Source organism: Tachypleus tridentatus, unplaced genomic scaffold (genome assembly GCF_004210375.1).
Source record: "Tachypleus tridentatus isolate NWPU-2018 unplaced genomic scaffold, ASM421037v1 Hic_cluster_2, whole genome shotgun sequence".
Lineage (NCBI taxonomy): Eukaryota > Metazoa > Arthropoda > Merostomata > Xiphosura > Limulidae > Tachypleus > Tachypleus tridentatus.
The window spans coordinates 43983857-44011572 of NW_027467782.1; the positions used below are offsets into that span (position 1 = coordinate 43983857).

Here is a 27716-nt window from a genome sequence, read left to right on the forward strand (position 1 = left end):
ACAGTATAATAATGTTTGATACTTAGAAGTTTTTACAATGTTAATAAAGTGTTTATTTTCTTACTTATTTATAATATTGTTTGTGAGGTTTATGCAATTTTTAAAGGCATTCTCTGTTGATGTTCATCATTTTAATGTTTTTGTGTCATTCTGCATGAAACTTAATTATTGTATTAGTTGGAAGAGTTCTAGAAGTGAATAAAAATTTAATTAAGTAGGAGAAGAGTATGGTATAAAGTATACGTCATTTGATTAGAATACCCATTATAATTTGTTTTAAGTTTATCAGTGTCTTATTTTGGGATATTTGATATTTATATGTATTAAAAGCTAGTTTGTATACTTCCATGGGAACTGTATAGGCCTAAATGGAGAAACCTTGATAGTTATGCAAGTTATACCTTTTTCTTACATTAATGATGCATTTGTAAAGGCAGAAATGGAATATCAGTAATCATAGAGATAACGTGTGCATTATTTTGTTATAATTGAAAAGCAAATTAAGTTTAAAAAATGCTGCATTAACTGAAAATATCCCAGGGTACAAGCTACAGTGTGGGATCATAATATGTACCCTAGGGTTTTGAGGTGACTGAAGAAATAGTACCCACACTGCAACCTCCAATCACGAGTCTCATATAAGAAATAGAGTAGCAACAGATATAGAAATAGAAGTTAGGACAGTGAGACGTAGGTGCTCAAGCCCACATCTTCCTACATGTGAAAACAATGTGGAACATGTTTTTACACATAAAAACTACACACATGATTTATAAAATACAATGCAACAACTGCCATGACTTCTATATTGGGGAAACAAGCAGAAATATGGAAACTATATTCAAAGAACACAAAAAAACTATCTTCGCACGTTTTTCAAATACGACAAATGTCATAAACACATTATCATAGGAGACTTCCAGATGCTAAGTAGGAAAACAAATACAAAATCAAAGAAGCCCTACATATACAATAGATATAGAATTAGAAATTAGGAGAGGGAGGTGTGGGTGCTCAAGTTTACAACTTTCTACATGTTTTTGGGTTATAACAATCAAGTATAATTAGTCAGAGGTTTAGGTTTGCCGTTTTAATGGAGTCCTTCCTTCTAATTTTACACATTTCACTTCAATAAAACGTATTTGTTTTCACTAATACATATTAACAATTGTGATAAAAATACTGACAGAAACAGGTTACAACTTCATGTTGCGTAACAAAAGTTATTAGTTTAAAATGTTTTATAAATTCAAAAAAAAAAAATGAAAATCAAACAACTTCAAGTATTTGGAAAGACTTGAGACCCACTAGAGTGATAGCTCTGATGCTAAAATGATGCTTTTGAGAAAGTTTTTAAAAGTTTAATGAATGGACATTTATTTGGAAAATGTTTTTCACTGATAAGATCAACAGTAGAGTTGTTTTATGGAGGATTAGACACTTGTTCTGCAAATTTTAAGGCTAATTTGTGACACCTTTGCTATTTTTCTTATAAGAGCAAAGAAAATTAGCTTAATAAAATATGGTCTACGATTTCAAAAATTCAAGAATGGGTTTTATGGTGAATCATACCATCTCAGTACATGCATCGTAAGTATGGTCTTTCACTGTTTTATTTTATGTTTAAGAATTAAGAGGATTTCTTAAACTTTCAGTAGCTATGGATAAACCTACGCTACATCATACGTATGAACAAATTGCATTATTAAGGTACTTGTCTCAGTTTGTGATGACAGTATTGTTTGTTTATTTAATATAACCTTCCTGTGTATACAAATAATTTGTGGTCTACACAGAAATGACTTGAAGTTTCCTTCTTCATGTTATTGTAACATGTATTGTAGTACCACTTGCATGCTAAACAATTGAGAGAACTGTTTAGAACTGGAAAATTTAATTGGTTACCTTCAGGCAGTATTTACATTGATTAGTTTTGTGCAGTTTAATCAAGACTATGACTTAATCAGTTGTCACAATAATAATAAACTAATTGCAAATAGAGATAACAATTTTTTCTATTTTTCTATTTTTGGTAATTTTATTTATCCAAGTAATAAATGTTACTTTGTTTGCTTCTGAGCACAAAACTGCATACCTGACAAATTAAATCATGAACATCAGCAAAGATGCCAACCATTATGATTTGAACGTAATCATTACGATTTTGGTGTATACATTACAACTATATGCTCATACAGACAAATATTACAACTTATTGGAACTCCCAAATTATTATATATTATTTTGGCCAATACAATAAAGTGATAAATTGTTCCCCAGGACTTGAAAGGGGTGAAAAGAAAATTTCTAGTAAAATACAAATAAATTTTGATAAGAAGTAAAAGACATAGCCCAAATGGCTACTTGCAATAATCATGTTTGCGCTTGAAATAATAAAGAAATATTTGTATCTCTGACGTCTACCAATAGTTTAAGTGCAGTGCTTTTCCTACTGGGTACGTGGGGGAATCCATAGTGATGTCATCAGTGCTTGTCAGCCAATCAGAGCTCGTGTTGATGGGTATTTATCATTTTCTAAGTGGCAAAGAAACACCAATGCGATGGTTCACATGTTGGAAAAAAAGAGGCCTCGTTCACCAGATTGTCTTGTTTCTGGCAAATCTAAAAGGACTGAAACTGTGGAAGGGTTCTGTCTACAATCATTATACTCAGTCATTTGAAATAGTTGGCATCTCTGTATCAGATAGTATAAAACTTTTAATTATAAATATAATTTAATGTCTAGTTTATTAACATTCATGGATAATAAAGTTCATTGATCTTTTTAATGCCATTTAAGTTTTTTTAATATATACATTAAACATTTTTAATGTGGCTCCCTTATGAAAATCACAGTATATGTAATTTGATTTGAAATTAGAAACTGGCTGTAAAATTAAATAACCTGAAACCAGGACTGGAAAGGCAAACTTCAGGTGAGTAATGCTGCTGTTTGAACTACCCATTAGTTATCCTGGCTATAATTTTGCTACACTTCTTTTAAAACTCTTGTTACTTTCCTTTTTGAAGATGGCCATAACGTCAAATAATTCGGAACAGGACTAGAAAGGCCAACTTCAGGTGGTTTTTGTACTTACCTCTTTGTCCTCCTGGTGAGTTATGATAATTACAGTTGTGCTACAGAAAGTCCTTTACAACTTGAATCACTGTAGTATTTCTCTTAATGTTGTAGATTTGGTGTAAACTTTGGTTTTATGCTATTTATGTGTTGTTTTTTTAAACATTATTTTGTTTTACCTTGATTTCCTTTTATGAATTTTATTAAATTTTCTTTTACCTTTTTACTGGATGTTTGACATAGATAGTCTAACTGCTTTGTGCTATAAAACTCTAAATCAACCAACCAACCAATCTCTCAGAAACACTGACGAAACTCCCTTGCTACTTGTGATAGATTGTCCGTATCAGCAAACATATTACCACTGTGAATATTTTCTTGTGTAATATTTTCTTTGTTACGGTACCTTCAAAAGTATACAAATGTCTAGATTTTCTCTTAGAAGCACCTTGCATCATGGAATCGTGTTTAGATGTTAGCTTCAAAACTGGTACTTACACTATGAGTATCAACAGCATTTTGTTAACAAGTGATTCTCTTGTGCTGCTACTAAGCTTATTAGTCTTGTCTTTTTTCAGTTGCTTGTTTCTTGTGTATCTGTTGCCATGAAACTTCCTGGTTTCTGATTTGTGAGGACCATGCTTCATGTCCAAATTAAAATATTCAGGAATTACAAGGGTAATAAACATTTTTGTTAGACTACATGAATAAGTAAAAGTATTTTCTTTGTTTAACACATAGAGTTTAACATTTTTGATTGACTCATCAATAAAAGGTTATTGGTAAAGTCCATTGAAAGGAAGTAGTAATAAGAAAATCTGGATTTTGATAATGAGGAGGAATTACAGACAAACTTGGTAAAATTGTTAACAAAAGTGGATAAAAACAATTGTGGATCACACTGCCATAAACATGGAATGTAAATAGGGCATTTAAATAGAAAATCTTTTAGCTTTCATACTTTTTAAGGGTTTACTGTGGTTCTCAGAGTTTTTCATAAGACATTGAAAATATAGGGGCTAAGAATTCAAAATATGCAAAACATTAATTGCGATATTTTTTGATATTGAAAGGAAACATGCTTCCACAAAATAAAGAACAGGGAATTCTGGGTGTGACTGATCTGATCATTTACTGATTCAGCTCCTAAGGTGCCTTTTAAGATGATAATTTCAGTTAGAGTTACTCTGGTAGAAATTATTTTTACAATACTTTCTTTCTGAACTGTAGTTGACTGGTGGAAAGTACCAAAATATTTAGAGTTGTATCACTTCACTTACATTTCTTAGTTAACCACAAAAGCAAATATTTGGCTGCTAATATAGGTACTTTTTCTAAAACTCCTTTAAAATCTTCAAAACCTTTTATGACAGTAGCTTCATTTTAACTTTATTTATTTGTTATAAGTATATAAATCTGAATTTGTTTCTGTTGATATGCATGTGTAAGTAATCACTCAATTATAAAATTTAAACACATTTTAAGGGTGTTTCGTGTGGATACAATTACTGGAACCTTCTTTGTCATAAAAACTTTTGTTCTTGAGAATGATTGCATGAGAGATTGAAATGTTGTTCTTGTTTTTAAAATATTCCTTCTTACTATAAAAGGTGTAACTTCCAATAATTTTACAGCAGTGAGTATTTATCACATTTTCAAACAGTTACCCATTTTTATGCACTTGTTAAGAGCAGAATGACTTTATAACACCCCTCTGTCAAAAGTTTGAATTAGTTATCTACGTTTTTCCACTTGTTAACAGAGTTCTTAGAATTCTTACACCACTACCAGCAGCACAGTGTGTGGACTTTTAATGCCAGAAAATTGGTTCTGTGTTTTGATACACATGGTGGGTAAGCAAAGATAGACTATTGTGTATATTTGTGCTTAATTACAGACACATAAATACTTAGAACTCAACAAAACATTTAGTTTCTGAACAGAATTTTAAAAAATTATACAACGGACATTATTGAAACACAAATTAAATTTTTATTTTCTTATTCATATTTGAATGTAGTGGACAGACATCTATATTCACAAATAATATTATCCTACTAGTAAAATGTGTAAATATTTGAAATATTCAGAGATGACTTTTCAAGTCATAGTGTTAAACTGATGACATTTGAATTCATGTTTTGAAACTTGTTTACAAAACTTCCTTGTAAACAAATTTTCAATATTTGTGTACAGTAAGAGATATGATATCAGCTTGGTGAATAAGTATGACTTGTATAGAGATTTCTAAAGCTAACTGTCATAGAAAATTGGCTCAGCTCAATGCAAACCTAACTGACAGCTGTCTGTTGTTTTCAAGTAATGTTATTATAAGGTTGATAGTGTTGTTACATTTATTAAACAACAACAAAATAAAATCAAACTTCTTTAAAGCCTCTGTTTGTATGTAATTTTCCTTTAAGTATTGTATAAGAAAGATTTTATACCAAACTTAAAATACTGAGTAACGATGTGTTCTTGTGAACAAATTTTGTACAGTGTTTTTTTGTGTAAGTATTAAAATTGATGTGTGGGTTAAAGATAAAAAAGTAGTGATATTTTAGTGTCTTTAGTTTTCTTTCAAGTGAATAAAAAGCATTACATTTGCTCAGAAAGTGAGATATAAAAATAACACTTTCATTTAATATATATTAATTAGAGCATAATCTACTATTTTGTAACTTTGATCTTCATCTACATATTCAGAGTAAATAAATGGATCATTGTGATATAATTTTTGAGCAACAAAATCTTTGAAAATGCAGAATAAGTTTTTCATAAACAAGTTCTTGTGTTGAGCTGTACCTCATGTTTAAATGTTCTAATGTTGTGTTTTTATCACCCAGATAAATCATGATTCTAGCCTATCTAAAAGTTTACATTGGATAATACACTCCTTTCTTACATGTGGTAAAGCAGAATTTTGTATTATATCAGTGGTGTTGTCCCATGACACAAACAGAAACAAGCTTCAACAAGCTGGGCATTGTCTATGTGAATTGAACCATCTGCCAAGATTCTGTGATTTTGAATGTGTGAGGACACTCTTGTAAGTGGAAAGTAAGTTAATTTCTATAGTATTTAGTATCTGCTTAGTTTCATGTAACTTTAATAAGTTTAAACATTTCAAGTAACTTGTCATTCAGTTTGTTGAAAAATGTTTGGTACCATTCAGCAGTTTAATTTTACCTGCATTTATTTATTAGCATGTTAAGGTAATTAAAAAGCAACACTAACCAAAATGAATAGTGATATATATATATGTATATAAATGGACAAAAATTTCAATGTTAGTGACTAACTCTGACTTATTTATTGAGTCTTGGAATTTAAATTGTATTTATTAATAATTAAGTAAAGCAGGTGAATGTAATTTGCTTCAGTTTAAATTATCTAAGTTTTGAATAAGGCTTAACAGAAACTAAGAATGTGTTTCTACATGTATTTTTGTTTCTGTTGATATGCATGTGTAAGTAACCACTCAATTATAAAAATTAAGCACATCTCAAGGGTGTTGAATGTTGATATAATTAGAAGAACCTTCTTTACCATTACCCCTCAGTGTGGATTCCCGTACGTGGTGAGGGGACCTTGCAGGGAAGGTTCTGTTCTTTCAGTTTACCTCCTCTGGGATCTAAACATCCACCCACATGTTTGCTGTGCGTGAAAACTCGTGAACGGGAGGAGAGGATCCTGGTGGTTGATGGGTTCAACCCTAACACACTACTTTGGTATTGAATTCCTGTAGTCGGGCAGCGTTGGATCAGTCAACTGGTCCACTCAGGCTCTGGTCAACCAAGTATCAGTGTTTCATGTTCTCAACAGGTGTTGTGGACATTATATCTGATGCTGGTGTTTGGGTATAATGCTCATGAAGCCGTGGCATCACAGCAGTGTCCTTGTTTGATATTGTATTGTATCCCCATGGTGGTGGGGTCAGTGGGCACCAAAATTTCCCTTTCTTTATTGTGGATACTCCAATTAAAAATCTGAATAAAATAGTAAAAAACAGTCTATATGCAATTTAACTCGTCTTGAGGAATCTGAGCAGCAGTCTTCACCATTCTTACCACCTGTTGTACCTCATTTTATTATATTGTACTCACTTTCAAACAAACCTTTAGGGCAAATGTCCCCTTTTTTATTCAGAAGGGACTGGAGGGACTTGTTGGCTATCCAAAGTAAGTAAAGAAGCTTCTATCTGGTGATGTATTGGTGCAAACATCGACATCTCAACACAGTAAACTCCTCTTGCATTCAAAGGCAATTGGGCACATACCTATTGAGGTTACACCTCATGCAACTTCGAATTCATCATGAGGAGTTACTGTTGAGAGATGTTTGAAGAACATCCCCTAATCAGAAATTCTTACTGGTTTCTCCACCCAAGGCGTTTCTGCAGTGAAGTGTATATCCACTTGCAAAGATGGAATTATTGTGCCGACCAGTGTCTTCATTTTCGCATTTATGTCACCACGTCCGCTTGCCATCGTCAAAGCAGATTATCTTGTCAGTCATTATCGAACGGTAAACAAACTATGATGTGAGAAGTGAAAGTAACAAGCACAACGGTTGTTGGACAGGAACCTGAGACATTCACCAATTTTTTTATATTAATATAAAAAAGGATAAAAATAAAGAAAATGAGATTTCAAAACGATAAAAAGACATATTCCACTTTCAATATTTTATAAGCAATATTTCAAAACCTTAAATAAACTATGCAATGAAGATTCATTTATTTGTTGCGCTCGATTATTCGTAAGTTACCTGAACGACTTCTTTTTATTCTTTCTAATACTTTGTCTTACGGTCCTTATTTGTTTGCTTCGGTTTTACGTGGGAAGAGTATTCGTTTCGTCTATACACTCTCGCCATACACGTACCGACTGAGTACATTTATTGATAAAGGCATGTAGTCGATACTTGTGAGTGGGAAAGAAAACACAGATATAATCTTTAGTTTTAATTTGTTTTCAATTGAAAGAAAATATTATTCTATCCTTCTTCAAGCCATTTGTTAAACATCACAACAAAGTTATACAAATTCCCGCAGTAAATATTCTTGCACGACAAGCTTCAATTGTGCGAACACATCATGTGCGTGCTTTCCACAATATCGAGATACTACGTAGGGTACAGAAGTTTAATAAGTTTTATAATTCATCAAACATACTAATTCTTATAGAGTGAAGTGAATTTTGAACGCTGAAGAAGCTCAAAGCTTATTCAATAAATATTAAATTCTGAAGATGAAACCAAAGAGAAGTTATTGTTTCTAATTATTGAAGTTCTTCAAGAATTTAATACACGAGACGTGTAAACTTTGGTTTGAACTTAGAAATGATTTTCATGTTACGACAACATAAATATTAAAAGAGAGCCCATAGTGAAACCGAACTAGAGCTGTTTTAAAGGCCACTTTTAGCCGATAAAATTATCAAAAATGCTGGGTGTGAAATTGTTTTTCCTGTGTTTATTAAAGGGCTATCTTCGTTTATCATCCATTATTTTGAAGTAACAAGTGAATACGTGTTGTCACTTTTGCCATATCTGTGGCTACATTGATGGAGAAGTGACACTTGAAACGCTTCGATGGCTTAAAGGATGAGTATGTTCGTTCAAGAGATTTAAAATCTGATATTTAGAAATATTAGCAATCAAATCACGACGATCAAATCATATAATTCCTTAGAACTTTTTCGCATTACTATTTTTGTGCTCATTATTATATCTCTTGTAGAGAAAGTCTCATTTAATGATTACTTTTTCTTCACCTTCTCCATCCATGTCGTTTTTGTAAAAATCCGACTTTTACAAAGCAATGTTCTGGAAAGGACTTTTTCGCCGCTATGTTTGGTAAAATACAATATTTGAATGTCTAGCATTTTTATACGAAACCCAAAATATAGCGATGTCTTTATTATTTATCAAACAACATTTATGTTACCCTTTCTTTAGTTTATTTACTGGGGAATAATATTTCAAACGATGTCCTCAGTGGCATAACGGTATGTCTGAAGACTTACAACGCTTAAAACTGGCTTGAGATATCCGAGACGGGGAGAATACAAATAGTCTTTTTTGTTTTTTAATTTTGCGCGAAGCTATAAAGAGGCTATCTGCGCTATCCGCCCCTAATTTAGAAGTGTAAGACTAGAGGAAAGGCAGCTAGTCATCACTACCCACCACCAACTCTTGGGCTACTCTTTTATCAGAGAATAATGGGATTGAGCGTCACATCATAACGCCCTCGCGGCTGAAAGAGCGAGCAAATCTGGTGTGACGGGAATTCGAACCCGCGACCTTCTGATTACGAGTCGAGTGCCTTAACTACCTGACCATATGGAATTAACTCGTGTATTCAAGGTATATTTCATGTTATTTGTAAGTTAGGTTGATTTACAAAAGTTAAAGTATCTAAATAAATTGTATAAATATTGAATAATATAACACATAAAGTATTGCAATTGGTTTATTATTTAGTTTTCTCTACAAAGTTTGTGATTCATTCAGTCTATCTCAAGCCAGCAACTGATAGCGGTGTTTAGAAACAAAATAAGAAGGATCCAAGTCTGTATTGATGAGAACGATGGTCACTTTCAACGTTGTTTATAATTGTCATTCATATTTACCTCCTGTATTCTATATTGAAACATGTCTGTTAATAAATACATAAGTGCACAGTGATTTTCCGAACACCCTGTATAAACCCTGAAAACAAACAAATACGGGTACAGAGTTGCTTCTCAAACTCTTCCATTTTTTTTTAAAGTTTACCAGATTTTTTACTACACTTGAATAAGGAATATGTATGTATGAATGCAATCAATAAATATGTATTTGTTCTCTTGAATAAGCTATGGCAAATAAATACATAAAGTGGGAGGGTATTTGAAACCAGTGTAAACCAATTATTAACAAAACTATGTTATAATGGTTACATTTATAAAAAAATTAAAGAGAAAATCAACATAAAGAGAAGTTATGTTCTTTTCAATACGCGTAAAAGCAGCTGAGAAGAAAATACGTTTAAAAGTAAAAGTGAATTTTAACGAGAAGAATTAACACTGGTTATACGTATCATTATAAAAATAAAATAACATAAAACCTTTCTGTGAATTGTGTGTTCGATACTTCTTACGTTTAGAAAGGATAGATTGGTGGTCGCAATTAAAACGGTAACCAGATTGTAATTATATCAATGAGTTAAAAGAATCCTCTCAAATACTTTGTTTAAATTCTTAGGTAGAACATTGAACACGGAATTAAAGATTCTAAGCTTTCATAAAAATTAACAGTATTAGAAGTCAAGTACATATTAAAATAGGGAACACGATAAAGTTAATGTGCATTAGGTGTTGAAATAAATGCACGAAAATGACAGAAATATTGAACTATTTTTCTTTCCATAAAGAATTTAATTTCATGCACTCTTCAGCATATACTCAAATGAAAATAATCAGGAATTACAAGTTTTTAAAGAAAAAACAAAATCTGTTATTTTAGTCAGAACAATGTAGTTTGTCTTCGAATAACTGATTTCAGTATTAAACCGTTAAAAACTTGAATAAATCGAATTTAAATCTGTGGCTTGAAAAACAAAAACACACATTAAAACAGTAATAATAGAGATAGCCATAAAAGAGTGACAAAAGAACTGATTATAAATAAACATATAAGACAGATTATAATAGTTTTAAAAAATAAACGTTTTAATGCCCTAAGATACTCTAACATATAAAATCTTAACTTTAGTAGTACATCGTACAACACCGCGGTTTACAGGGACAGTGAGCATTTGAACCCGTAACAAAGTATTCAAATAAGTTACCAGCTATGTATAAATAACAGTGAAACATCATCCAGCCATACTATATACAGCATCACGTATGTTGAGTGTCTACATCGCTTCCGCAATGTGTAACCTTTTATACAAAAATTAGAAACTTTATCCCCATTAATTACATTTGTTTCAACTGCAAAAACATGAGTTTTCGGCATAATTTGTTGACGTGAATTTTTTTTTTTATTTTTGCGCTCATTAATATGTGTGTGTGTTAAAAATTTTCGACTGTGGTTCCTAAATAATCAGTATTTTTAAATTCTTCTTTGAAATGACAAGAGATTTTGTAAGGAATCAGTGTTGTTAATGTTTTCTATAGAACAACAAAGGTTTCCTAAAGAATCAGTATTGTTAACTTTTCTATGGAATTACAAAAAGATTTTACAAGGAATTAATATTGTTAAGTTTTTCTATAAAACAAAAAAATGTTTTCTCGGAATCAGAATTGTTAACCTTTCTCATGGAATAACGAAATAGGTTTCCTAAAAATCAGTGTTGCTAATGTTTTCTAAAGAACAACAAAGAGGCTTCCTAGGGAATCAGTATTGTTAACTTTTTCTACAGAATGACAAACGATTTACCTAAGGAATCAGTATCTTAACTTTTTCTATGGAACAACAAAACTATTTCCTAAGAAATCACTATTGTTAGCTTTTTCTATGAGACAAAAATCTTTATCAGGGAATCGGTATTGTTAACTTTTTCTATGGAACAACAAATTGGTTTCCTAAGGAATCGGTATTGTTAACTATGGAATGACAAAGTGTTTTCTGAGAAATCGGTATTGTTAACCTTTTTTATGGAACATCAAAAAAGATTTTCCACGGGATCAGTGTTGTTAACTTTCTCTATGGAACAACAAAGAGGTTTCCTTAGGAACTAGTATTGTTAACTTTCTCTTTGGAATGAAAAATGATTCCTAAGAAATCGATATTGTTAACCTTTAATATGGAACAAAAAAAAGGTTTCATAAGGAATCGGTATTGTTAACTTTTCTTCTACGAAATAAAGTGTTTATTGTTAAGTTTTCTGCAAAGCAGCAAACATAGTACCAAAGAACTATTAAGTTTAATATAAAACAAAGTACTTTTAAAGGACCAGAATTGTCAGCTCATTGTACTTTAGTATCGCAGTTTTGAATGATGAAAAAAGTAACTATTCATATAAAATTTAAAAAAGTATGAATCAAACTTTAGCTGATTTTTAAGCTCTTATTTAAGTGATTCGTTTAGATGAAACACTGGGATCTCTGTTCTTGTTATTAACAAAAGACCCACGGAGTCAATTCACTATAAACATGTTAATCTTCTGCTTATTTTGAAGTTCATCTTCAGGAACGAGATTTGATTACAGAACTTTTGATTCATCTTCATATCCAACTCATCATCTTAAACTTAAAACTATGTAACATTTGAAATATCTTAATGCACAAATTCAACGGTATATATACATATGTAACAGTTACTCCACTTATGCAACAATAATGTGGAAATAAAATATTGTGATGCAAGATGAAATAAACCATCACTGAAAGTATCACAGGCACTCTGACGTAACACGACGTTCATCCATTTCTGACCAATGAAAGTCAGTCCTTCACAGACAACATGCATCAATCAAACTTTTGATGTTTACTTTGACTGTTTTCACACTGTTGGTCTTCTCTTTCACTTCTCTTTCAACACTACTGGTCCCCAGTTTCAATCACTGTTCTCACACTGTTGGTTTTAACTTTCACTGGCTGTTTCAACACAAAGTGTTTTCAATTTCATTCTCTGTTTCAACAGTGTATTCTTCACTTACGATCTGTTCCAACAGTGTTGATCTTCATTTTCACTATAGTTTAACACTGCTGGTGTTCAATTTCAATCATTGTTTCAATAGTGTTGGTTTTCAGTTTCACTGTCTGTTTAAACGTCGTTGGTCTTTAATTTGACTGTCTTTTTCAACAGTATTTGTCTTCACTTTTACTCTACATTGGTGTTCAGTTTCACTGTATTTTTCACACTTTTGGTCTTCACTTCAACTTCTCTTTCAACGGTATTGGTCCTGAATTCAACTGTTTTCACAATACTGGTCTTCACTTTCACTGTCTCTTTCAAAACTGTTGGTTATCAAATTCAATGTCTGTTTCAACACTGTTGTTTTTCTGTTTCACTGTGTGTTTCAATACTAATAGTCTTCAATTTCACTTTCAATAGTGTAGTCTTAATTTTCAGTCTGCTTCAACACTGTTGATCTTAACTTTCACTATAATTTAACATTACTGGTCTTTAATTTCACGATATGTGTCAGCAATGTTGGTCTTTACTTCAACTGCATGTTTCAACAGTGTACGCCTTCAATTTTACTAACATTATCATCACTATTGATCTTTGGTTTCACTTACGGTTTTCACAGGGTTGGTCAATCTCACTGTGTTTCAACAGTGTTGCTCTTCACTTTCAATGATTGTTTCAGTAGTGTCGGTCTTCAATTTCACGGTGTTTCAAAACAGTTGTTCTTCACTTGCACTGAATGTTTAAAGAGTGGAGATCTTCAATTTCAGTCAGTTTCAGCAGTGCTGGTTTTTAGTTTCAATGTCCGTTTGTGAACAGTGTTGGTCTTTAACTTGACTGTGTGTTTCAACTGTGTCTCTTTTAACACAACTGGTTTTCACTTTCAATGACTATTTCAATAGTCATCAATTTCACGGTCTGTTTCGGCATTGTTGGTCTTTAACTGAAAGTTTGAAAAGAGTAGTTCTTCAATTTCACTGTCTGCATGAATACTATTGGTTTCGGTTTCATTGACTATTACTAGTGTTGGTCTTCACTTTACTCACCATTTTAACACTACTCGTCTGCAATTTAATTAAGTTTTTGAAAACAACTGGTCTACAGTTTTACAGTCTTTTTTCACAATCTTGGTTTTCACTTTAACTTCCATTTCAAGACTATTGGTGTTAACTTCCACTGACTGTTTTCACACTATTGGTCTTCATGTTCGTAGGCTGTTTCAACTCTGTTGGCCTTCAACTTTACTGTCTGTTTCAACATTATAGTTCTTCAGTTTGACTGACTGTTCCAACACTGTTGGTATTCATCTTCACAGTCTGTTTTACCACTATTGGTCTGCAGTTTCACTGGCTGATTTCACACTGGTAATATTCGTTTTCAGTAATTGTTTTCAAACTGTTCCTCTTCAGATTCACTGTCAGATTCAACACTATTGGTGTTTACTTTCATTTCCATTTCAACACACTTGGTGTTGACTTTCACTGACTGTTTTCATACTGTTGGTCTTCACTTTCATTGGCTGTTTCAACACTGTTGGTATTCAACTTCACAGTCTGTTTTAACAATACTGATGTGTCGTTTCAACGGCTGTTTAAACACTGTTGGTCTTCCCTTTTACGGTGTTTAAATAATATTGTTCTTCAGTTTGACTGTCTGTTCTCACGCTCATGGTCTTCAGTTCCACTAACTGTTTTTAAAATGTTCGTCTTTACTTTCACTTACTTTTCAAAAACTGTTGATCTTCAATTTCACCGACAGATTCAACACAATTGGTCTTCATTTTCACTTCGTTTCAACACTGTTGGTCTTCAATTTCACAGCTTGTTTAACACTATTGATCATCACTTTAACTGACTCTTTCAACACTGTTGGTATTGAACTTCAAAGTCTGTTTTCACACTACTGGTCAGCAGTTTCAATACTGTTGGTCTTCAAGTTTATAGTCTGTTTCAATAATTCTGGTCTACAGTTTTACTGTCAGTTTTTACATTGTTGGTCTTCATTTTCACTCACGCATTAACACTGTTAGTCTTCAGTTTCACTGACTGTGTAAACACCGTTTGACTTAAATTTCACTGTCTGCTTTAACACTATTGGTCTGAATTTCAATGTCTTCAATTTCACTGTCTGTCTTCACACTGTTGGTTATTACTTTCATTTCTGTTACAACACTATTGGTCTCAAATTCTACTGACTCGTTTCACACTGTTGGTTTCACTTTAACTGTCTCTTCCAACACTGTTGGTTTTCAATTTCACTGTCTGTTTCAATACTATTGGTGTTGACTTTCACTTACTGTTTTCACACTTTTCAACTCAATTGGTCATCAATTTCACATGGTGTTTCAACACTCTTGGTATTCAACTTCACAGTCCCTTTTAACACTACTGGTCTGCAGTTTCAACGGCTGTTTGAACAATGTTGGTCTTCAAGTTTACTGTCTGTTTCAATAATTCTGGTCTACAGTTTTTCTGTCAGTTTTTACATTGTTGGTCTTCATTTTCACTCACGCATTAACACTGTTAGTCTTCAGTTTCACTGACTGTGTAAACACCGTTTGTCTTAAATTTCACTGTCTACTTTAACACTATTGGTCTCGAATTTCAATGTCTTCAATTTCACTGTCTGTCTTCACACTGTTGGTTATTACTTTCATTTCTGTTACAACACTGTTGGTTTCCAATTTCGCTGTCTGCTTAAACACTGCTGGTCTTCAGTTTCACTGTCATTTTTCATACTGATGGTTTTCAGCTTCACTTTTTTCAACACTATCGGTCTTGAATTTCACTGACTGTTTTCACACTGTTGTTTATCAGTTTCCCTAACTGTTGCAACACTGTTGGTTTTCAATTTCACTCTCTGTTTCAATACACTTGGTGTTGACTTCCACTTACTGTTTCACACTGTTGGTCTTCACTTTCATAGGCTGTTTCAACCCTGTTGTTCATCAAGTTTAATGTCTGTTTTAACACTATTGGTTTTCACTTTCACTGACTGTTTCAACACTGTTGGTCTTCATCTTCACTGGTTTAACACTATTTGTCTGCAGATTCACTGGCTGTTTCAACACTGTTGGTATTCAATTTCACTGACTCTTTAACACTGGTGGTCTTCAATTTCACTGACTGTCTCAACACTATTGGTCTTCAGTTACACTATATGTTATCATACTTTTGGTCTTCATTTAACTTCTATTTCAACACTATTGGTCTTGAATTGAACTTCACCTTGGTCTTCGGTTTCACTAACGGTTTTAGTGTTGTTCAACCTCATGATGTTTCAACAGTGTTGGTCTTCACTTTCGATGGGTGATTCAGTAGTGTCGGTCATCAATTTCATGGCCTGTTTCAAACCTCTTCTTCACTTTCACTCCACTTTCAACAGTAGATATCTTCAATTTCACGGTCAGCTTCAATATCTGTTTTTGAACAATGTTAGTTTTTAACTTCACTGCGTATTTCAAAAGTGTCTCTTATAACACAACTGGATTTCACTTTGAATTACTCTTTCAATAGAGTGAGTCATCAAGTTCACGGTGTTGATCTTCAAAATCACTGAATTTCTCACCAGTTTAAGTCTTCAATTTCACTGTCTGTTTTCACACTGTTGGTCTTTGACATCATGCATGTTTCACTGTATGTTTCTAAACTATTGGTCTGAAGTTTCACTGGCTGTTTCAACACTGTTGGTCGTTAAGTTTACTGTTTTAACACTTGCTGTTCAGTTTCACTGTCTTTTACACAGCTTTGTACACTATGATGTTGGTCTTCACTTTTATTGGCTGTTTCAACACTATTGTTCTTCTTTACTTTCACTGACTCTCAACACTGTTGGTCTTCAATTTCACTTTGTCTGTCTAGACAGAGTACGTCTTCAGTTTTACTAACTTTATCAACACCTTGGTCTTTGGTTTCACTGACGGTTTGCACAGTTTTTGTTCAATTTCACTATGCTTTCAACACTGTTGGTCTTCACTTTCAATGACTGTCTCTTGTTGGTGTTCAATCAACGACTCTTCACAGTCAACGTCTTCAGCAACTTTATCAACACCTTGGTCTTCGGTTTCACTAACGGTTTCACAATGTTGTTCAATCTCACGATGTTTATACAGTGTTGGTCTTCACTTTCAATGGCTGTTGCAGTAGTTTCGGTCATCAATTTCATGGTCTGTTTCAAAACTGTTGGTGTTCACTTTCAATGACTGTCTCAACAGTCAACGTCTTCAATTTTACTAACTTTATCAACACCTTGGTCTTCGGTTTCACTAACGGTTTGCAGTGTTCAATTCAATTTCACGATGTTTCAATGGCTGTTTCAGTAACGTCGGTCATCAATTTCATGGTCTGTTTCAAAACTGTTCTTCAGTTTCACTCCACTTTGAACAGTAGAGATCATCAATTTCACGGTTAGCTTCAGCAGTGGTGATTTTCAGTTGTTTCAATATCTGTTTTGAACAATGTTAGTCTTTAACTTGACTGCGTATTTCAACAGTGTCTCTTATAACACAACTGGATTTCACTTTGAATTACTCTTTCAATAGAGTGAGTCATCAAGTTCACGGTGTTGATCTTCAATATCATTGAATTTCTCACCAGTATAAGTCTTCCATTTCACTGTCTGTTTTCACACTGTTGGTCATTGACATCACTGTATGTTTCTAAACTATTGGTCTGAAGTTTCACTGGCAGTTTCAACACTGTTGGTCGTTAAGTTTACTGTTCGCTTGTACACCGTTGGTCTTCACTTTTATTGGCTGTTTCAACACTATTGGCCTTTACTTTCACTGACTGTCTCAACACTGTTGGTCTTCAATTTCAATGTCTGTCTAGACAGAGTACGTCTTCAGTTTTACTAACTTTATCAACACCTTGGTCTTCGGTTTCACTGACGGTTTGCACAGTTTTGTTCAATTTCACTATGCTTCAACAGTGTTGGTCTTCACTTTCAATGACTGTCTCAACAGTCAACGTCTTCAGTTTTAGTAACTTTATCAACACCTTGGTCTTCGGTTTCACTAACGGCTTGCAGCGTTGTTCAATCTCACGATGTTTATACAGTGTTGGCCTTCACTTTCAATGGCTGTTGCAGTAGTGTCGGTCATCAATTTCATGGTCTGTTTCAAAACTGTTGGTGTTCACTTTTAATGACTGTCTCAACAGTCAACGTCTTCAGTTTTACTAACTTTATCAACACCTTGGTCTTCGGTTTCACTAACGGTTTGCAGTGTTGTTCAATCTCACGATGTTTCAATGGCTGTTTCAGTAACGTCGGTCATCAATTTCATGGTCTGTTTCAAAACTGTTCTTCAGTTTCACTCCACTTTTAACAGCGAAGATCATCAATTTCACGGTCAGCTTCAGCAGTGCTGATTTTCAGTTGTTTCAATATCTGTTTTTGAACAATGATAGTCTTTAACTTGACTGCGTATTTCAACAGTTTCTCTTATAACACAACTGGATTTCACTTTGAATTACTCTTTCAATAGAGTGAGTCATCAAGTTCACGGTGTTGATCTTCAATATCACTGAATTTCTCACCAGTTTAAGTCTTCAATTTCACTGTCTGTTTTCACACTGTTGGTCATTGACATCACTGTATGTTTCTAAACTATTGGTCTGAAGTTTCACTGGCAGTTTCAACACTGTTGGTCGTTAAGTTTACTGTTCGCTTGTACACCGTTGGTCTTCACTTTTATTGGCTGTTTCAACACTATTGGCCTTTACTTTCACTGACTGTCTCAACACTGTTGGTTTTCAATTTCAATGTCTGTCTAGACAGAGTACGTCTTCAGTTTTACTAACTTTATCAACACCTTGGTCTTCGGTTTCACTGACGGTTTGCACAATTTTGTTCAATTTTGTGCTTCAACAGTGTTGGTCTTCACTTTCAATGACTGTCTCAACAGTCAACGTCTTCAGTTTTACTAACTTTATCAACACCTTGGTCTTCGGTTTCACTGACGGTTTGCACAGTTTTGTTCAATTTCACTATGCTTCAACAGTGTTGGTCTTCACTTTCAATGGCTGTTGAAGTAGTGTCGGTCATCAATTTCATGGTCTGTTTCAAAACTGTTGGTGTTCACTTTCAATGACTGTCTCAACAGTCAACGTCTTCAATTTTACTAACTTTATCAACACCTTGGTCTTCGGTTTCACTAACGGTTTGCAGTGTTGTTCAATCTCACGATGTTTCAATGGCTGTTTCAGTAACGTCGGTCATCAATTTCATGGTCTGTTTCAAAACTGTTCTTCAGTTTCACTCCACTTTTAACAGTGAAGATCATCAATTTCACGGTCAGCTTCAGCAGTGCTGATTTTCAGTTGTTTCAATATCTGTTTTTGAACAATGATAGTCTTTAACTTGACTGCGTATTTCAACAGTTTCTCTTATAACACAACTGGATTTCACTTTGAATTACTCTTTCAATAGAGTGAGTCAACAAGTTCACGGTGTTGATCTTCAATATCATTGAATTTCTCACCAGTATAAGTCTTCAATTTCACTGTCTGTTTTCACACTGTTGGTCATTGACATCACTGTATGTTTCTAAACTATTGGTCTGAAGTTTCACTGACAGTTTCAACACTGTTGGTCGTTAAGTTTACTGTTCGCTTGTACACCGTTGGTCTTCACTTTTATTGGCTGTTTCAACACTATTGGCCTTTACTTTCACTGAGTCTCAACACTGTTGGTCTTCAATTTCAATGTCTGTCTAGACAGAGTACGTCTTCAGTTTTACTAACTTTATCAACACCTTGGTCTTTGGTTTCACTGACGGTTTGCACAGTTTTGTTCAATTTCACTATGCTTCAACAGTGTTGGTCTTCACTTTCAATGACTGTCTCAAAAATTAACGTCTTCAGTTTTAGCAACTTTATCAACACCTTGGTCTTCGGTTTCACTAACGGTTTCCAGCGTTGTTCAATCTCACGATGTTTATACAGTGTTGACCTTCACTTTCAATGACTGTTTCAACAGTCAACGTCTTCAAATTAACGAACTTTAGGAACACCTTGGTTTTCGGTTTCACTAACGTTTTGCAGTGTTGTTCAATTTCACGATGTTAATACAGTGTTGGCCTTCACATTCAATGGCTCTTGCAGTAGTTTCGGTCATCAATTTCATGGTCTGTTTCAACACTGTTGGTGTTCACATTTAATGACTCTCTCAACAGTCAACGTCTTTAGTTTTACTAACTTTATCAACACCTTGGTCTTCGGTTTCACTAACGGTTTGCAGTGTTGTTCAATCTCACGATGTTTCAATGGCTGTTTCAGTAACGTCGGTCATCAATTTCATGGTCTGTTTCAAAACTGTTTTTCAGTTTCACTCCACTTTTAACAGCGAAGATCATCAATTTCACGGTCAGCTTCAGCAGTGCTGATTTTCAGTTGTTTCAATATCTGTTTTGAACAATGTTAGTTTTTAAATTGACTGCGTATTTCAACAGTGTCTCTTATAACACAACTGGATTTCACTTTGAATTACTCTTTCAATAGAGTGAGTCATCAAGTTCACGGTGTTGATCTTCAATATCACTGAATTTCTCACCAGTTTAAGTCTTCAATTTCACTGTCTGTTTTCACACTGTTGGTCATTGACATCACTGTATGTTTCTAAACTATTGGTCTGAAGTTTCACTGGCAGTTTCAACACTGTTGGTTGTTAAGTTCACTGTTCGCTTGTACACCGTTGGTCTTCACTTTTATTGGCTGTTTCAACACTATTGGCCTTTACTTTCACTGACTGTCTCAACACTGTTGGTCTTCAATTTCAATGTCTGTCTAGACAGAGTACGTCTTCAGTTTTACTAACTTTATCAACACCTTGGTCTTCGGTTTCACTGACGGTTTGCACAGTTTTGTTCAATTTCACTATGCTTCAACAGTGTTGGTCTTCACTTTCAATGACTGTCTCAACAGTCAACGTCTTCAGTTTTAGTAACTTTATCAACACCTTGGTCTTCGGTTTCACTAACGGTTTGCAGCGTTGTTCAATCTCACGATGTTTATATAGTGTTGGCCTTCACTATCGATGGCTGTTGCAGTAGTGTCGGTCATCAATTTCATGGTCTGTTTCAAAACTGTTGGTGTTCACTTTTAATGGCTGTCTCAATAGTCAACGTCTTGAATTCTACTAACTTTATCAACACCTTGGTCTTCGGTTTCACTAACGGTTTGCAGTGTTGTTCAATCTCACGATGTTTCAATGGCTGTTTCAGTAACGTCGGTCATCAATTTCATGGTCTGTTTCAAAACTGTTCTTCAGTTTCACTCCACTTTTAACAGCGAAGATCATCAATTTCACGGTCAGCTTCAGCAGTGCTGATTTTCAGTTGTTTCAATATCTGTTTTTGAACAATGATAGTCTTTAACTTGACTGCGTATTTCAACAGTTTCTCTTATAACACAACTGGATTTCACTTTGAATTACTCTTTCAATAGAGTGAGTCATCAAGTTCACGGTGTTGATCTTCAATATCACTGAATTTCTCACCAGTTTAAGTCTTCAATTTCACTGTCTGTTTTCACACTGTTGGTCATTGACATCACTGTATGTTTCTAAACTATTGGTCTGAAGTTTCACTGGCAGTTTCAACACTGTTGGTCGTTAAGTTTACTGTTCGCTTGTACACCGTTGGTCTTCACACTGTTTCAACACTATTGGCCTTTACTTTCACTGCTGTTGTTTCAACACTATTGGTCTTTACTTTCACTGACTGTCTCAACACTGTTGGTCTTCAATTTCAATGTCTGTCTAGACAGAGTACGTCTTCAGTTTTACTAACTTTATCAACACCTTGGTCTTCGGTTTCACTAACGGTTTGCACAGTTTTGTTCAATTTCACTATGCTTCAACAGTGTTGGCCTTCACTTTCAATGGCTGTTGAAGTAGTGTCGGTCATCAATTTCATGGTCTGTTTCAAAACTGTTGGTGTTCACTTTCAATGACTGTCTCAACAGTCAACGTCTTCAGTTTTACTAACTTTATCAACACCTTGGTCTTCGGTTTCACTGACGGTTTGCAGTGTTGTTCAATCTCACGATGTTTCAATGGCTGTTTCAGTAACGTCGGTCATCAATTTCATGGTCTGTTTCAAAACTGTTCTTCAGTTTCACTCCACTTTTAACAGCGAAGATCATCAATTTCACGGTCAGCTTCAGCAGTGCTGATTTTCAGTTGTTTCAATATCTGTTTTTTGAACAATGTATTTCAACAGTCTCTGATAATACAACTGAATTTCACTTTGAAACTCAATGTGCAATTGACTGCATATTTCAACAGTTTCTCTTATAACACAACTGGATTTCACTTTGAATTACTCTTTCAATAGAGTGAGTCATCAAGTTCACGGTGTTGATCTTCAATATCACTGAATTTCTCACCAGTTTAAGTCTTCAATTTCACTGTCTGTTTTCACACTGTTGGTCATTGACATCACTGTATGTTTCTAAACTATTGGTCTGAAGTTTCACTGGCAGTTTCAACACTGTTGGTCGTTAAGTTCACTGTTCGCTTGTACACCGTTGGTCTTCACTTTTATTGGCTGTTTCAACACTATTGGCCTTTACTTTCACTGACTGTCTCAACACTGTTGGTCTTCAATTTCAATGTCTGTCTAGACAGAGTACGTCTTCAGTTTTACTAACTTTATCAACACCTTGGTCTTCGGTTTCACTGACGGTTTGCACAGTTTTGTTCAATTTCACTATGCTTCAACAGTGTTGGTCTTAACTTTCAATGACTTCTCAACAGTTAACGTCTTCAGTTTTAGTAACTTTATCAACACCTTGGTCTTCGGTTTTACTAACGGTTTGCAGCGTTGTTCAATCTCACAATGTTTATACAGTGTTGGTTTTCACTTTCAATGGCTGTTGCAGTAGTGTCGGTCATCAATTTCATGGTCTGTTTCAAAACTGTTGGTGTTCACTTTTAATGACTGTCTCAACAGTCAACGTCTTCAGTTTTACTAACTTTATCAACACCTTGGTCTTCGGTTTCACTAACGGTTTGCAGTGTTGTTCAATCTCACGATGTTTCAATGGCTGTTTCAGTAACGTCGGTCATCAATTTCATGGTCTGTTTCAAAACTGTTCTTCAGTTTCACTCCACTTTTAACAGCGAAGATCATCAATTTCACGGTCAGCTTCAGCAGTGCTGATTTTCAGTTGTTTCAATATCTGTTTTGAACAATGATAGTCTTTAACTTGACTGCGTATTTCAACAGTTTCTCTTATAACACAACTGGATTTCACTTTGAATTACTCTTTCAATAGAGTGAGTCATCAAGTTCACGGTGTTGATCTTCAATATCACTGAATTTCTCACCAGTTTAAGTCTTCAATTTCACTGTCTGTTTTCACACTGTTGGTCATTGACATCACTGTATGTTTCTAAACTATTGGTCTGAAGTTTCACTGGCAGTTTCAACACTGTTGGTCGTTAAGTTCACTGTTCGCTTGTACACCGTTGGTCTTCACTTTTATTGGCTGTTTCAACACTATTGGCCTTTACTTTCACTGACTGTCTCAACACTGTTGGTTTTCAATTTCAATGTCTGTCTAGACAGAGTACGTCTTCAGTTTTACTAACTTTATCAACACCTTGGTCTTTGGTTTCACTGACGGTTTGCACAGTTTTGTTCAATTTCACTATGCTTCAACAGTGTTGGTCTTCACTTTCAATGACTGTCTCAAAAATCAACGTCTTCAGATTTAGCAACTTTATCAACACCTTGGTCTTCGGTTTCACTAACGGTTTCCAGCGTTGTTCAATTCACGATGTTTATACAGTGTTGGCCTTCACAATCGATGGCTGTTGCAGTAGTGTCGGTCATCAATTTCATGGTCTGTTTCAAAACTGTTGGTGTTCACTGTCTCAATAGTCAACGTCTTCAGTTTTACTAACTTTATCAACACCTTGGTCTTCGGTTTCACTAACGGTTTGCAGTGTTGTTCAATCTCACGATGTTTCAATGGCTGTTTCAGTAACGTCGGTCATCAATTTCATGGTCTGTTTCAAAACTGTTCTTCAGTTTCACTCCACTTTTAACAGCGAAGATCATCAATTTCACGGTCAGCTTCAGCAGTGCTGATTTTCAGTTGTTTCAATATCTGTTTTTGAACAATGATAGTCTTTAACTTGACTGCGTATTTCAACAGTTTCTCTTATAACACAACTGGATTTCACTTTGAATTACTCTTTCAATAGAGTGAGTCATCAAGTTCACGGTGTTGATCTTCAATATCACTGAATTTCTCACCAGTTTAAGTCTTCAATTTCACTGTCTGTTTTCACACTGTTGGTCATTGACATCACTGTATGTTTCTAAACTATTGGTCTGAAGTTTCACTGGCAGTTTCAACACTGTTGGTCGTTAAGTTCACTTTTCGCTTGTACACCGTTGGTCTTCACTTTTATTGGCTGTTTCAACACTATTGGCCTTTACTTTCACTGACTGTCTCAACACTGTTGGTTTTCAATTTCAATGTCTGTCTAGACAGAGTACGTCTTCAGTTTTACTAACTTTATCAACACCTTGGTTTTCGGTTTCACTGACGGTTTGCACAGTTTTGTTCAATTTCACTAGTAACGGTTTGCTTCAACAGTGTTGGTCTTCACTTTCAATGACTGTTTCAACAGTCAACGTCTTCAGTTTTACTAACTTTATCAACACCTTGGTCTTCGGTTTCACTAACGGTTTGCAGTGTTGTTCAATCTCACGATGTTTCAATGGCTGTTTCAGTAACGTCGGTCATCAATTTCATGGTCTGTTTCAAATTGTTCTTCAGTTTCACTCCACTTTTAACAGCGAAGATCATCAATTTCACGGTCAGCTTCAGCAGTGCTGATTTTCAGTTGTTTCAATATCTTTTTTGAACAATGATAGTCTTTAACTTGACTGCGTATTTCAACAGTTTCTCTTATAACACAACTGGATTTCACTTTGAATTACTCTTTCAATAGAGTGAGTCATCAAGTTCACGGTGTTGATCTTCAATATCACTGAATTTCTCACCAGTTTAAGTCTTCAATTTCACTGTCTGTTTTCACACTGTTGGTCATTGACATCACTGTATGTTTCTAAACTATTGGTCTGAAGTTTCACTGGCAGTTTCAACACTGTTGGTCGTTAAGTTCACTGTTCGCTTGTACACCGTTGGTCTTCACTTTTATTGGCTGTTTCAACACTATTGCCTTTATTTTCACTGGTCTCAACACTTTTCAATTTCAATGTCTGTCTAGACAGAGTACGTCTTCAGTTTTACTAACTTTATCAACACCTTGGTCTTCGGTTTCACTAACGGTTTGTCTTCACTTTCAAGTTTTGTTCAACTTTTCAACAATGTTTCAATGGCTGTTTCAGTAACAGTCGGTCATCAATTTCATGGTCTGTTTCAAAACTGTTCTTCAGTTTCACTCCACTTTAAACAGTGAAGATCATCAATTTCACGGTTAGCTTCAGCAGTTGTGATTTTCAGTTGTTTCAATATCTGTTTTTGAACAATGATAGTCTTTAACTTGAGTGCGTATTTTAACATTGTCTCTTATAACACAACTGGATTTCACTTTGAATTACTCTTTCAATAGAGTGAGTCATCAAGTTCACGGTGTTGATCTTCAATATCACTGAATTTCTCACCAGTTTAAGTCTTCAATTTCACTGTCTGTTTTCACACTGTTGGTCATTGACATCACTGTATGTTTCTAAACTATTGGTCTGAAGTTTCACTGGCAGTTTCAACACTGTTGGTCGTTAAGTTTACTGTTCGCTTGTACACCGTTGGTCTTCACTTTTATTGGCTGTTTCAACACTATTGGCCTTTACTTTCACTGACTGTCTCAACACTGTTGGTTTTCAATTTCAATGTCTGTCTAGACAGAGTACGTCTTCAGTTTTACTAACTTTATCAACACCTTGGTCTTCGGTTTCACTGACGGTTTGCACAGTTTTGTTCAATTTCACTATGCTTCAACAGTGTTGGTCTTCACTTTCAATGACTGTCTCAAAAATCAACGTGTTCAGTTTATCAACTTTATCAACACCTTGGTTTTCGGTTTTACTAACGGTTTCCAGCGTTGTTCAATTTCACGATGTTAAAACAGTGTTGGCCTTCACTTTCAATGGCTCTTGCAGTAGTTTCGGTCATCAATTTCATGGTCTGTTTCAAAACTGTTCTTCAGTTTCACTCCACTTTTAACAGCGAAGATCATCAATTTTACGGTCAGCTTCAGCAGTGCTGATTTTCAGTTGTTTCAATATCTGTCTTTGAAGAATGATAGTCTTTAACTTGAATGCGTATTTCAACAGTGTCTCTGATAATACAACTGAATTTCACTTTGAATTACTCTTTCAATAGAGTGCAATTGACTGCATATTTCAACAGTTTCTCTTATAACACAACTGGATTTCACTTTGAATTACTCTTTCAATAGAGTGAGTCATCAAGTTCACGGAGTTGATCTTCAATATCACTGAATTTCTCACCAGTTTAAGTCTTCAATTTCACTGTCTGTTTTCACACTGTTGGTCATTGACATCACTGTATGTTTCTAAACTATTGGTCTGAAGTTTTACTGGCAGTTTCAACACTGTTGGTGGTTAAGTTCACTGTTCGCTTGTACACCGTTGGTCTTCACTTTTATTGGCTGTTTCAACACTATTGGCCGTTACTTTCACTGACTGTCTCAACACTGTTGGTCTTCAATTTCAATATCTCTCTAGACAGAGTACGTCTTCAGTTTTACTAACTTTATCAAAACCTTGGTTTTCGGTTTCACTGACGGTTTGCACAGTTTTGTTCAATTTCACTATGCTTCAACAGTATTGGTCTTAACTTTCAATGACGGTCTCAACAGTTAACGCCTTCAGTTTTAGTAACTTTATCAACACCTTGGTCTTCGGTTTTACTAACGGTTTGCAGCGTTGTTCAATCTCACAATGTTTATACAGTGTTGGTTTTCACTATCGATGGCTGTTGCAGTAGTGTCGGTCATCAATTTCATGGTCTGTTTCAAAACTGTTGGTGTTCACTTTTAATGACTGTCTCAATAGTCAACGTCTTGAATTTACTAACTTTATCAACACCTTGGTCTTCGGTTTCACTAACGGTTTGCAGTGTTGTTCAATCTCACGATGTTTCAATGGCTGTTTCAGTAACGTCGGTCATCAATTTCATGGTCTGTTTCAAATCTGTTCTTCAGTTACACTCCACTTTTAACAGCGAAGATCATCAATTTCACGGTCAGCTTCAGCAGTGCTGATTTTCAGTTGTTTCAATATCTGTTTTTGAACAATGATAGTCTTTAACTTGACTGCGTATTTCAACAGTTTCTCTTATAACACAACTGGATTTCACTTTGAATTACTCTTTCAATAGAGTGAGTCATCAAGTTCACGGTGTTGATCTTCAATATCACTGAATTTCTCACCAGTTTAAGTCTTCAATTTCACTGTCTGTTTTCACACTGTTGGTCATTGACATCACTGTATGTTTCTAAACTATTGGTCTGAAGTTTCACTGGCAGTTTCAACACTGTTGGTCGTTAAGTTTACAGTTCGCTTGTACACCGTTGGTCTTCACTTTTATTGGCTGTTTCAACACTATTGGCCTTTATTTTCACTGACTGTCTCAACACTGTTGGTTTTCAATTTCAATGTCTGTCTAGACAGAGTACGTCTTCAGTTTTACTAACTTTATCAACACCTTGGTCTTTGGTTTCACTGACGGTTTGCACAGTTTTGTTCAATTTCACTATGCTTCAACAGTGTTGGTCTTCACTTTCAATGACTGTCTCAAAAATCAACGTGTTCAGTTTTAGCAACTTTATCAACACCTTGGTCTTCGGTTTCACTAACGGTTTCCAGCGTTGTTCAATCTCACGATGTTTATACAGTGTTGGCCTTCACAATCGATGGCTGTTGCAGTAGTGTCGGTCATCAATTTCATGGTCTGTTTCAAAACTGTTGGTGTTCACTTTTAATGGCTGTCTCAATAGTCAACGTCTTGAA

At 34.6% G+C, this 27716-nt stretch overlaps 1 protein-coding gene across 11 annotated transcripts in view; it reads left to right on the plus strand.

Annotated features, from left to right (window-relative positions):
• The window catches only part of LOC143243070 (uncharacterized), a 698461-nt gene that overhangs the window by 239935 nt on the left and 430810 nt on the right, over nucleotides 1–27716 (plus strand). For 3 of the 11 annotated variants that reach the window (XR_013023846.1, XM_076486810.1, XM_076486809.1), the window contains exons 2-3: nucleotides 3658–3757; nucleotides 6017–6128. Coding sequence is in view for 2 of the 11 variants with exons in the window: in XM_076486810.1 (XP_076342925.1) it covers nucleotides 3718–3757; nucleotides 6017–6128 (152 nt within the window). In the remaining 9 variants the exon portion in view is untranslated. Of the gene's footprint in view, nucleotides 1–2393; nucleotides 3114–3657; nucleotides 3758–5998; nucleotides 6140–7228; nucleotides 7829–9565; nucleotides 9785–27716 lie in introns of those variants that run through there. The other 8 variants (XR_013023841.1, XR_013023839.1, XR_013023845.1 and 5 more) reach the window with 7 other exon arrangements.